The 11,959-nt window shown below is 32.7% G+C and overlaps 5 protein-coding genes across 5 annotated transcripts; 4 read left to right on the forward strand and 1 right to left on the reverse strand.

Moving 5' to 3' along the window:
- Positions 1–49: 49 nt before the first annotated feature.
- On the reverse strand, positions 50–2,515 carry FIGNL1 (ATPase family associated with various cellular activities (AAA) family protein). The gene is made up of 3 exons (XM_760392.2): positions 2,486–2,515; positions 2,029–2,212; positions 50–1,985 (listed from the first exon to the last, which is right to left on the reverse strand). Exons 2-3 carry the CDS (start codon positions 2,062–2,064, stop codon positions 108–110), a joined length of 1,914 nt encoding a protein of 637 aa, XP_765485.1. The 5' UTR covers positions 2,065–2,212; positions 2,486–2,515; the 3' UTR covers positions 50–107.
- Positions 2,516–2,577: 62 nt separating this feature from the next.
- yrhG (Formate/nitrite transporter family protein) lies at positions 2,578–3,733 on the forward strand. Its single transcript, XM_760393.2, has one exon. The coding sequence runs from the start codon at positions 2,823–2,825 to the stop codon at positions 3,690–3,692; it is 870 nt and encodes a 289-aa protein (XP_765486.1). The 5' UTR covers positions 2,578–2,822; the 3' UTR covers positions 3,693–3,733.
- A 712-nt stretch (positions 3,734–4,445) lies between these two features.
- TpMuguga_02g00919 (FANCL domain protein) lies at positions 4,446–9,823 on the forward strand (the record flags this gene model as incomplete). The annotated part of the gene is made up of 2 exons (XM_760394.2): positions 4,446–9,631; positions 9,688–9,823. 2 exons carry the CDS (start codon positions 4,446–4,448, stop codon positions 9,749–9,751), a joined length of 5,250 nt encoding a protein of 1,749 aa, XP_765487.1. The 3' UTR covers positions 9,752–9,823.
- A 42-nt stretch (positions 9,824–9,865) lies between these two features.
- TMBIM6 (Inhibitor of apoptosis-promoting Bax1 family protein) lies at positions 9,866–10,965 on the forward strand (the record flags this gene model as incomplete). The annotated part of the gene is made up of 4 exons (XM_760395.2): positions 9,878–10,129; positions 10,163–10,262; positions 10,293–10,506; positions 10,566–10,965. 4 exons carry the CDS (start codon positions 9,878–9,880, stop codon positions 10,732–10,734), a joined length of 735 nt encoding a protein of 244 aa, XP_765488.1. The 3' UTR covers positions 10,735–10,965.
- A 289-nt stretch (positions 10,966–11,254) lies between these two features.
- On the forward strand, positions 11,255–11,955 carry TpMuguga_02g00921 (uncharacterized protein; the record flags this gene model as incomplete). The annotated part of the gene is made up of 1 exon (XM_760396.2): positions 11,255–11,955. Exon 1 carries the CDS (start codon positions 11,290–11,292, stop codon positions 11,953–11,955), a length of 666 nt encoding a protein of 221 aa, XP_765489.1. The 5' UTR covers positions 11,255–11,289.
- Between the last annotated feature and the right edge of the window lie 4 nt (positions 11,956–11,959).

Below are 11,959 nucleotides of genomic sequence, written 5' to 3' on the forward strand. Positions count from 1 at the left end.
TAACATATATACATACATGTATATATAATGTATTAAACTGAATTTATAACACTATCACAAATAGATTTATAAATACAAAACGATTTTTTTAAAAAAATCAGACAAAATTAAACAGATCCATGTTTGGAACTCCATTCCAAGAAAAATTCCATACCTTCATCAGTTGAAGGCCGGGTGCACTCCAAAGCTCTTTCGATGTCCTTCATCTCAACACCCCTAAAATCATTGAAACTTTTTATGTTCTCAATTCCACCATACAGCTCAATGGTGTCGTCGTAACAATACTCGGCAGCCTTGTAACACAAGGTTAAAAGGTCACAGCCAGTCCAACCGTCAGTTGCAACAGAAATCTTTTCCAAGTCCTCTTCAGTGAGAAAGCATTTCTTGCTAGACCGTTTATTTATTATATCGATAATAAACTTCTTTCTGGTCTCATGGTCTGGTGGAGGGATCAATATTCGCTTAGTAAATCTTCTGAGAGCAGCGGAGTCCATCATATGAGGCCTATTGGTTGCTCCAATGACTATAACAACCCTCTCTTCTCCTGACTCCCTGTCAATCGATAAACTACCAGAATTTATCCCATCCATCATCTGAAGAAGTTGATTTTTCATTCTAACGCTAGAATCATCGTCTGTTGATTTCCTCTTACCCAAGACAGCATCAACCTCGTCTATGAATATCAACGAGGGTGACTCCACCAAAGCAACCTTAAATAGTGTTTTTATTATAGATTCAGATTCACCGTAAAATTTGCTAGTTATGGAACTTGGAGAAATCTCAAAAAATGTGGCGTTAGAAACATTTGCAATCCATTTTGCGATGGTGGTCTTTCCAGTACCAGGAGGGCCAAATAATAAAATACCTTTGGGTGCCTTAAACAAACCAATGTGAAGGTTAGGCATTAAAATTGGATTAACTACTTTATCAATGACCACCTTTTTAACATCATCCAGTCCAACGATATCATCTTTTGTTATTTTTTGACATTCCAACACTTTCATGTCCAAGGCCATGCTAATCATTTCAGGAGTCACATCTCCAGTTACAAGGGACAAATATTTTGGGTCCAAATAAGGCCCATCGCCCTTATTGTTAACCCCCTGACGAGCTTTATAACTGTTGTAATTGCCCAAATTGTAATTTGGATGAGAATTTTGGTTTGGGTATTGACCTCCTAGCTGATTTTTGGCAAGATTTTTATAATCTGAGATATTAGATTTGGTAAGGTCTATATCGTCCAAAGGTTTTGTATTACCTTCCTTAATTTGGCTACTAAGATATTCAAGGCCTGACTTGAATCCGACGTTCAGTTCAACCTTGTCCTTGGCTTCAAGTTTGTTAAAGCTCTTAGGTTTGACGTAAGGAACATGATTAGTAGTGTTGATATTAGTTTTTTCACTTGTGGAAGTAACATTTTGTACTTTTGGGTGAGCATCGTTCAATTTATGAGAATCATCCACGGAATTAGGCAACTTAGTTTCATCAAGTGTAGGTGGATCTTTCGGTATAGATTTTGCCAAAACAGGTGCGGGTTCAGAATTTTTGGGACGTTCTGATGTAGTATTTGCGATTTTTACTCTTTCGAAGGGAATTTCGTTAATAGAGTTTATCAAAAACCTTCTTGCTACATTGGTAAGTGGAATGTTGGAGATGCAGGAATCTCCTTCAAAGAAATTATCCATGTATAATCTTCTTTTAATTTTTGATTCTGGCTCCTTTTCATCATGTAACCTTGAATTGTCGTATATACTCACATAAGGGGCAAAATTGAAAATGGTATCATTAATATTTGTAAACACATCAAAGTTTTCTTTCAAGCAATCTTTAAAATCTTCAGAAATTTCAACATTAAAACGGTACAATGCTTCCAAAGTTTCATCTGTACACATTTTTTCTTCAGTGTGATACATGTTATTGAGCATTTCCGCAATTTTTAAGGTGGATTCTGCTGGTAATTCGCGCTCATAGGCAAGCGTTAACGCCTAAAAATAATTTTTTACATTTAAAATTGTAATAATGTCTTACTTTTAGATAAAAATCATCGTCCGTCCTTCCCATCATTCAAAAAGAAGAAAATAAAAGAACACTTTAGTGGAAAACATTTAATTTTGGGTTAAATGAAATAAACGCAGAAGAAAATAATGAATAAATATTCTGTTGGAAGGAATATGTGTGTAGACTTTTCTTAGTCAGGTTATCTGTAAGAATCCTAATATAATGATAACGTCTAAAAGTGTAGAAATCAAATAGGATATAAAATAATAATTTCAATCAATATAAATAGGATTTAATATTGAATGCAGAATAATTATAGTAGAATCAATTACACATTAATCTGAAAGGATGAGATCACTAAAAGTAATGGGTGTAATTTCATAAAATAATTTAAATGCTTTAAAAATTATAATTTTAAAGCTATTTTAGTATTAAAATTTAATATTTTGTCTTTATAGTAGTAATAGATCAACACATTTATATGGACCTCATAAATAGTTGAGTTATTGAATTAATCGAACTCTAAACCTCTTCAATATTTATTACTTTAAAATGTATAGGCATGTAAATAAAAAATATCAACGATCTTGAATAAATTTTAACAACATGTACTTGTGCCACGTGAAACCACACATTCCAAAATATTATTCAAATATTTAATTTATATTTTTAGATCACCATTAATTTCAATCACTTTTTAATTAAATCGTTTTATATTATAGTAGAATAGCTTTTTTATCAACAAAAATACTAAAATTGTAGAATATGTACATTTGGTCATAATTTTCACTGATCCGGAATATATTATTTTTATTTAAAATTAAATGACAATGTTTGAATATACTAGACAAGTCGCAAGCGGGAAGGATAATTACGAGAGGATAGCAAAGGAAGCTGGAGATAAGGTTAATGGAAGCGTTCTGACTCTCTTAGTGAAAGCAATATTAGGTGGATGGTTCGTAGCAATTGGTGGTTACGCTGCATCCGTTATCGCTTCATTGTTTTTTGATCCAGGAGCCTCAAATGGAACGTCTAGAGCAGCTTTTAGTTTAATTTTCCCTAGTGCTTTATGTGCAATTTTGTTCACTGGAACTGACCTCTACACAGGAAATACTATGAGTTTTACATTTGCATTGTACAAAAAACATATAACTGTTTTAAATTACTTCTATAAATTGGGTGTTTCAATTCTGGGGAACTATATAGGCACAGTTCTTGGAGCAATGATCCTTGCTGGAGGAACCACTTACTTCATTATTGATGTGGGAAGTGGAGCTCCTTATATGACGGATTTGGCCCTTGCTAAGACAACAAAACCCTTTTGGAAAATTATGTTCTCGGCTATAGGATGTAACTGTTTTGTTTGTTTGGCAGTATGGTCATTTTATGCTTGCTATGATTCAGCAGGGGCAGTGTTAATTATATTCGCTCATATTGGAGCTTTCGCAGCAGGAGGGCTAGAACATATCATTGCCAACTTCTACCTATTAAACGCAGCTTTGATTTCAAAATCAGGTGTATCATTTTTGGATGTTTATTATCGTAACCTAATTCCGGTACTCCTGGGTAATACAATTGCAGGAACATGCATCATGGGATTGCCACTAGCATTTATATACAGAGATAATAAAAATCAATCTATTTTCAAAGATACAAGAAACGACGAAGTTGAAATTAAGACTCTCGTGATATAATCCATAACTGAGTAATGATTAATAAATCTTCTTACTCCGTATTATATTGTTATACATATTATTGATGATTTGTCTATGATTAAGAAATATTTCTAATATTTTTAGTTACTTTCCAAGTTCATCCACACTGGTTAAGTATGTTGTAAAATATCTGATAACATTTTAAAATGAAAGTAAATATATAAATCATAAATGGCTGTTAACTAGTTTATGATCAATATCGAGATTGTGTTCAAAAAAATGTGTATATTTGGATTAAATAACTATTTTTAAAATTTATACCTATTATTTTTTGAAAAACACATATTAAAACTTTCATTTAGATATTAACATTGGTGATTTAAAAAATAGAACTTATATTAAAGAAAAAACAAATTATATAGTTATTGAATACTGAACAAATATCTACAACCTATCTTCCTAGGAATTCCACAAATTTATAAGTCGAAAAAAAATTTTTTATTAAAAAACAAGTAAATACAAAAATGTGTTAGGTTATTTATGTTAAAATGATATAAATCATGACCTTTTAATTGTGTTTATGAGGATAACATAAAAGTTAATACTCAACATGATAAAATGTTTTAATGGGTTAATTTCAAAAATATGCTAGTAAATGGTTTATACAAATTTTATTTTAGCCATTTTTGTTAATTATTCTCCTTTTAGGAAGTAATAGTTGAAATTATTACAAATGATAGATTTTAATAAAAAATTGGATTAAAAAACAACGTATTCTATAAAATAATTAAAATGGGCAAAAAAAGCTCGAGGTCAGAAGAAAAAAAGGTCAGAGCCGCTGACTTTTCTAACTTCCATACCTCAGATTTCAGGCCGACAGGGTTGCACCAAATATTTGCCTCATTCAACAACATCGCATCTTTACAATCCAATGTATCAGTAAAATCAGAGTCTTCTACTAATTCAAAGCAAAGTAACTCCCAAAGTTACCCATCTAAGGATGTGTCAGAATCACAAGCAGATATACTAGCAATTCTCAATAAACTTACAAAGAAAGATAGTATAACAAAACTTAAAGCACTAGAAACATTTAATGAAATACTTGAAATCATACCGGATGAGTTGTTGGAAGAGTTTATAGTTGATTTGATACACATATTCAAGAAACTGGCAGTGGTTGAACCAGTTAAAAAAATAAGATTAGAGTTTGGATTAGTACTTTGTAAGATCTCTAAGAAATTGAAGAAGAAGCTTCAAAATTATCTCGAAAGTTTTATCACATATTGGTGGTTATCTATGCATGACGAGTCTCCAGATATTTCACAAGTTTATTTGGAATCCTTTAAAAATCTTTTCTCAACAACGCTTTCCGAAAGTGAATTCGAACTGAAAACGCTTAAAATTTTAGATTTTTATTTTACAAGAATATCTTCAGATTACCTGGAGTTGCTTAATGGAGATATGGATAGTTATACAAAAGAGTGGTTAGATACCTTTGGAAAGGCAAGCCAAAACAGTGCCACAACAGCGGATATGCATAACAGGTTATTTTATTCAATTTCACACTCGCTTAAAAAATTATTTGTATACGTCAGGGTTCATAAAAATGACTACACATTTGTTCTGGATGATTTAATAAATAGTGAATTTGTCGAAAGAGTTAATGAAGTTTACAAATCACCGTCATTTAAGAAAAAGCTCGCCTGCCTATTAATGCTAGTTGAGATGGTTAAAGTCTTGCCAAAGCAAACCCACAACCACTTGGAATCAATTCTGTCAAACTGCATAACGTGTGTGAGTAAGGATACCGAACCTTCACTGATATACCATAGTGTTAGATTGATATGTGCCTGCACCAGAGAGAATAATAGTTGCATAACATGGTTTCTACCAAACTATGACAGCCTGGTAATTTTGCTCTTGAAAAACTTCAGTGGCGGATACTCAAATAAAATCGATTTATACACTTTGTTCCCATCACTATACATGTATCTCGATCCTGAGTATTTTAAAAACTTTCCGGAAAATTTTGACAATGTTTTAAATTACTTGTGTGACCTGATGCAGAAAGAAGTGTCCAACCTGAAGAGAAACTCATACACATTCGACTTGGAGATTTATAGAAATCTGGGCACAAGCATGTTATGCTCTTTTTATAAACTCCTCTTGCTCTCAAAACTAAAATCAATTCATTACATTACACTCCCTTTTAAAAAAATGTCACCAACCACTGAAAACTCAAGAGATTTTTTATGGTACTATCACATAGTACTTGCAGAGTACCTATTGGAGTCCAACTTGGCCAAAGAAGACGTTTTCACGGATTTTTTGAAAGAGCTGTTTTCATATTCTGAAGATAACACTGTTTTGGTTACGCTGATAATGGATAATGTTTATACTAAGCTGGGAGAGACAATAGACCAGGTATATCCAGAATTTCACCAGGTATATAGTAATTTATTGGAGAAGGTGAAAACAAAGTTCCTTGACTACTTGATCAGGCATTTAGAAAATCAGGCAGACCTTAGTCTGGATATAGATCAAATGATACAATTACTTAAGAAAAATCCAATAAAGTTGTCAAATGAAATACCATTGATCATATTTAAGATTGATTCACACGGTGATTTTGTTGAAAAATATGACTTTTTACAAGAAGTTTATAAAAAACTGGAATTGAATGATTTGGCCGAGAGACTAGAAGAAAACCTTGACGACAATTTACATCTATTCTATGCGGCAGTACTTATGGAAACTAATCCAAAATCAGTCTCACAGGTGTTTGATAGAAAATTTGATCTACAAGATACAAGAACATATTATATGTTGACTGAAGCAGTAAGTCTATGTAATAGCACAGAAGGTTCAGATTATTTGGTTCAACTAGCAAGAGAACACCCGAACCTTGACCTCTTGGATAGTATTTTTCAACGTGTGGATCACACACTTTTGACTGGTGAAAATAAAACTGTTTATGAGATACTCTTGGTATTATATCAGCTGTATGAATGTAAAAAGGTGGAATTTTACCGGAAGTATGACCTGAACCTAGTTGAAAGTATTATGACACTTTACTTAAATGTAGTTTTGAGAAAACAGATGTATGATTTTGGTGTGTTTGCGTCTTTTGTTCTGGAAGAATTTTCAAAAAATGCAGATTTTAAAGCTAAGATGGAAGAATCACAAATCAAAAGGCTCAACGAACTTACTGCTGTGGACTTGCCAGATTATGAAAAGTTTTCAAAGAATTTGGGGTCAATTTTAGGAAATCTGTTTCAACCTGACTTTGTAAGTAATGTGCTTGTGAAGTCTATGGGATTTGTTAGAGGAGTTGATATAAAAACATTGCAAAAGAGGTCTTATAACATAGTGGTAAACTTGTACCTGGATTCTGACGATCCAGAAGTTAAAGTTGAGGAGTTTTTGGATTTATTTATAGGAACATTTGTTAGTTTTGAGCCTGATACGTGGGTTACTGTACTTGGTGACTTCATAAATATATCAACTAAATATGAGTTTAAAAATGAGGAGATGCTGATGAGATTCATGAACAAAATGCTAGATAAGATAATGGAAGAAAAATACACAACTCTTAGAGAGTTGAATAGAAGTGTAGGATTATTCCAATTCTTTTATAAAACACTGAGAAATGATTTAAAGAGGAATAATGATTTAGCCAGTTTCATCAAGTCATGCTTCTCTATGAATCTGACCGCACCTTACCTCTTATCCGCATTTTATTCAGTCGATACTATATCAGATCAAGATACTGTGCGTGAAATAATTGAATTTGGGAAGTTCGTGCTAAATAAAAGAAAAGGCGAGTTAAATAAATTGGAAAAGCCTGATACCTACACATTTTTGAACTATACAACATTGGTCACATGTTTGCTCACAAATTATAAGAATTTAAATAAAATTGGGCATTTAGAATCGGAAGACGTTTTTAAACTGTTCAATCTCTCCTTTAAAGCTTTAAATATCGTAGATTCATCTCCCCATAATCACATCGACGATAGAACACCAAATTCAGAAACTATCCAAGAATTTTTAAATTCAAATCAATTCGAACAAAACAAATTTTTTTCAAGCCTATTCACGTTATTTTTTTCCGCGGATTTAGAAGAAACGGATTTCCTGTGGGCCCATCTGTCACTATTCAAGTTTCTATCACTCTTCTCACCAGATATACACAAGAATTACAAAGATGATATTCGTACTGGCATTACTAGTTCTCTTGCAAACCTATATGGTAGTCTCACTTTTCACGGTGTTTCGACGAGTCTCATTGCCACTCTTATCAACTTCCAAATAGAACAAGCTTATGTGTCAGAATTTCATTTGAGAGTCTCCCCTGAAGTAGAACATTTTTTAAAGTATGCTAATAAACCGGATTTTGATTTATCTAGGGAGTTCAATAAACTCAAAATCTCAAATCACACAGACCCTAAATCCTTGGCAACTTGGTTGGTTCTGTGCCTTAAGTATGGACTGGAGTCTGTGAAACTAGATGATTCCGATTCAATAGCAGATTTCTCCAGAAGTGTTTCACTGCTTCTGAGGAGCACGCACTCCTTGCAACCGAGTTCATTTTTCGTAAACGTTTATGCAGCAAGTCTGTGGAACTGTAGGGTCTTTTATCCCTCAATCTCAGAAGTGGGAGTATTCTGCAGTTTCCCGAACCACCAGCACGTGTGTATCATAGATAACTTCCCAGAATGGGATTTCTTCCACGATTTAAACTCGTGTAAAATCGATTTTTTCAAGTTGTTGTACGCATTTAACAATTATTCACAGAATACAGTGGAGTTGGAAGAGAATGAATTGGATCCAGAGGAACTTACAATTAATGATTTGAATGATGAGGCGGACTCAGAAGTAGCGGATTTGCAAGGAAATAAAGAATCTGTAAATGAAATGGATGATTCAGCAAATCAGAATAACGATGAAGTTAAGGAACCAGAACATAATATTATAGATGTGAAAAACTCATATGATATAATGAAGTTATACTTTTCCATGATAATAGGACCGTACCTGACAAGTAAAATAATGAGAACATATACATATTTGGAAGGAGAAGACTCGCAGGAGATTGAAAAATGCCTAATATGTTGGCTTACAGTGTTTAACCTACACGGAAGATATAAGAATTTGGGTAACCTTAATTGTGCAAACGCAATGGTGAAACTGCTTACATTAAAACCGTATGAATTTACAGAATACATAGATTCATTCCAAGATAACTTAGCTGAAGCAATTTGTGATTCCTACTATGAGATCAACAATATGTCTTTTTTCTATTCAGACCAGTTCAAGCTCTATGAATTGTACGAAGACGAATTTTATACACGAGAATTCTATAAAAGTAGTTTATTGGACCTTTTCCTACAACTACTGATACTGTGTCTTGAGAAAATGCTGATAAAGGACGAGGAGTTCTGTCAAACAGTAAAGTTGGTATATTACAAAGTGGCAAAAATATTCCCAATGCAAGTGTCTGAAATGTGGAATAACTGCAAAAACACATACGTGAAGAAGAATATAAAGAAATTCACAAAACATGAAGTTACACAAAAACTGGTTAAAGATGAGCTTGATACTATCAAGATGCTAGCAAGTGATCTTACAGTGTTCTACGATACAATTAAAAGGGAAGTCACAGCAAAATTGCTCACGAAAAATGAAATCACGGCAAAGATAACAATAAAGGTGCCATCAGCATTCCCATTGGAACCCCTAACCTTTGTTTCACAGGAGAAAAAGAATCATAAGTGGATAATGTACTCACACTCAGAAGCAAACAGAAGTGGAATAACACAAGGACTGCTTCTGTGGTATAACAACGTGATTAAATACTATCAAGGAATAGACGAATGCCCAATCTGTTACTCAATAGTACACGCACAGTTCCAGTCAATACCGACAAAATCATGTAAAGTATGTAAATACAAGTTCCATAAAGAGTGTTTGTTCAAGTAAGATTTAAATAAATAGTTATCTAAAATATAACTTAAAAGTAACAATTTTTTAGATGGTTCAGAAATGCAGCCAAGGCCAAGTGCCCATTGTGCCAGTCGCAAGTCTCGTTCTTGTGAAAATAGTCGCAAATAATAATTTTAAAATAAAATAATTTTAACTATTGCATATTTACGCGCATACGTATATCGCCCGAGATCACATTTGATCCATAACTAATGATGGGGAGCGTTCAGTATATAAAAATGGATAACTTTACTAAATTTCATACAAGAAGGCCATACTTCAACGTTAACACAATTCTAGACTTTGCTCCTTTAACGGAGCCCCAAAAGGTCCACTTAACAAAGGTTTACACGACACTGGCCTTTTCAGCTCTCGTAACTTTTCTGTCTGTCGTGATAAACGGACCATGGACCATACTTCACCCGTTATTTGGAGTATTCTTAGTCTTGGGAAGCATATTCTACATCATCTTCACGAAAACAAGCAGAAATGTAAGGTGCAATCTTGAAAATAAATTTTTTTAGGATTCTAATTATAAAAGGCTCGTCGCACTGTTCCTTTTCTCTCTAGGACTAGGAATCACTTATAGAAACTACATACTCCAGGCTTTCGTCTTCAAACCAGGTAAATATCATCCACGATTACCGTTTTTAGAAATCGTCACGACCGCACTCATGGGATCAATTGGAATTTTTGGTTCATTCTCTCTGGCATCACTCTTCATGAAAACTAGGATGGCAATGTACTTAGGAGCACTGATTTTCTCACTCTCCAACTACATCGTGATGGTCAACTTTGCGAACTACTTCTTCAGATCAAGATTCGTTAACAACGTTACGCTCATCCTAGGACTGTTTCTGTTCGTAGGGTAAGTAAAAATCATCGTAATAGTTATATACTAAATAAACATGATTAATGAATTAATAGGTACATTGCCTTTGATACACAAATGGTACTAAGGGAAGTGAAGAATGGAAACGAAGACTACATATACCATGCAATGATGCTTTACTATGACCTCTTTGCACTCTTCCTGGAACTACTCATATACTTAATGGAAAAAGAAAAAAGTAAATCAAAAAAAGAGAAAAAATGAACGAAAATACGGATCTTAACAGACTGGCAACTTTTTACAGTTTTTGAAACCTTATTATCTAATATGTCCTTAAAGGATATAGAAGATCAAGTCCATTAACCTTCATTGGCATATTTAAAGGATAAATTACTTCTTTTTAATCAAAAATAGGTCCCAGGATGTAGGGTCAGTCTGACGGGTGGTCGAAGATTGAAAATTCAGAATAAAAATAAACTAAATATTATTTCTAATTCAATTTTATATTTATATATCCTAAATAGAATATTATTTAATAATATATGATAATATAGAATAATAATTTATTAAAAAATGTAAGATAGAAGTTAAAATCTGAATTTATCTGGAATAACAACATAGGAAGAAACTGATCAAAAAACAAAGTAAATTTATTGAAATTAATAAAAATACTATGAAAATATATAAAAATTTAAAATGTATAAATTTGTTGAGATCATTTTATTATTGGGGAATCATACACATTAAATAAATTTATTCTTTTGTTGTACAATAAAACCGATCACATAATGATTGAACCCTTTCTTCTTAAGGATAGAAATGAAATTTTATGAATTATCAATTACATTAACAGAAATATTACGTCCGATACAAATTTGTAATCAGATTCCATTGAGAAAAGCACCAAAAGCTAAACCGAAACCGAAACCGAAACAACAAGAAACTGTTGGAGTAACAAGATATTATCCATATATTCCACCAAATCTAATAGTAGATACAGTAAACTCATTAAAAGATAAAGAAAGCCTATCAGAGATTCTAGATCTCATTTTTAGCCCATTTTCACCGGCAGATACACTAGAAGATCGCAAATTATATCAAAAAACATATAATATATATCAATTATATAAGAAGAAACTCATAGAAAAGTATAAAGAAAGGGAATCATACATAAAATCACAAATGTTCGATGCAATAGAAAATTTACCGGAAAATTTATACGACGAAGCAGTTCAATCAGAAACAGAGCCGATCCCAGAGGAATTAACATTGCAAAAGGCATATAGAGAACAACTAATCAATAAACACTTGTCAGATTACGAAATAGAAAAACTTGACGCATTTCGAATGTTAATGTATCTAAGATTTCCACACACCGAGACTAAGCTGAAGAACCCAGGACTATTTTGGCTTGAAGAAAAGAAAATGATATCTAGACAGAAGCAAGCATCATTGTTATCAAGAAAATCTAAATCCAAACAATAAACAT

The sequence above is a fragment of the Theileria parva genome, chromosome 2 (assembly GCF_000165365.1).
Source record: "Theileria parva strain Muguga chromosome 2, complete sequence, whole genome shotgun sequence".
Classification (NCBI taxonomy): Eukaryota; Apicomplexa; class Aconoidasida; order Piroplasmida; family Theileriidae; genus Theileria; species Theileria parva.

Excerpts from the sequence above, each read along its gene's own strand:
- FIGNL1 (XM_760392.2), bottom strand. The coding sequence starts at position 2,064 with ATGATGGGAAGGACGGACGATGATTTTTATCTAAAA. Across the intron at positions 1,986-2,028 it reads ACGATGATTTTTATCTAAAA|GCGTTAACGCTTGCCTATGA; the intron begins GTAAGACATTAT and ends AATTATTTTTAG.
- yrhG (XM_760393.2), top strand. The coding sequence starts at position 2,823 with ATGACAATGTTTGAATATACTAGACAAGTCGCAAGCGGGAAGGATAAT.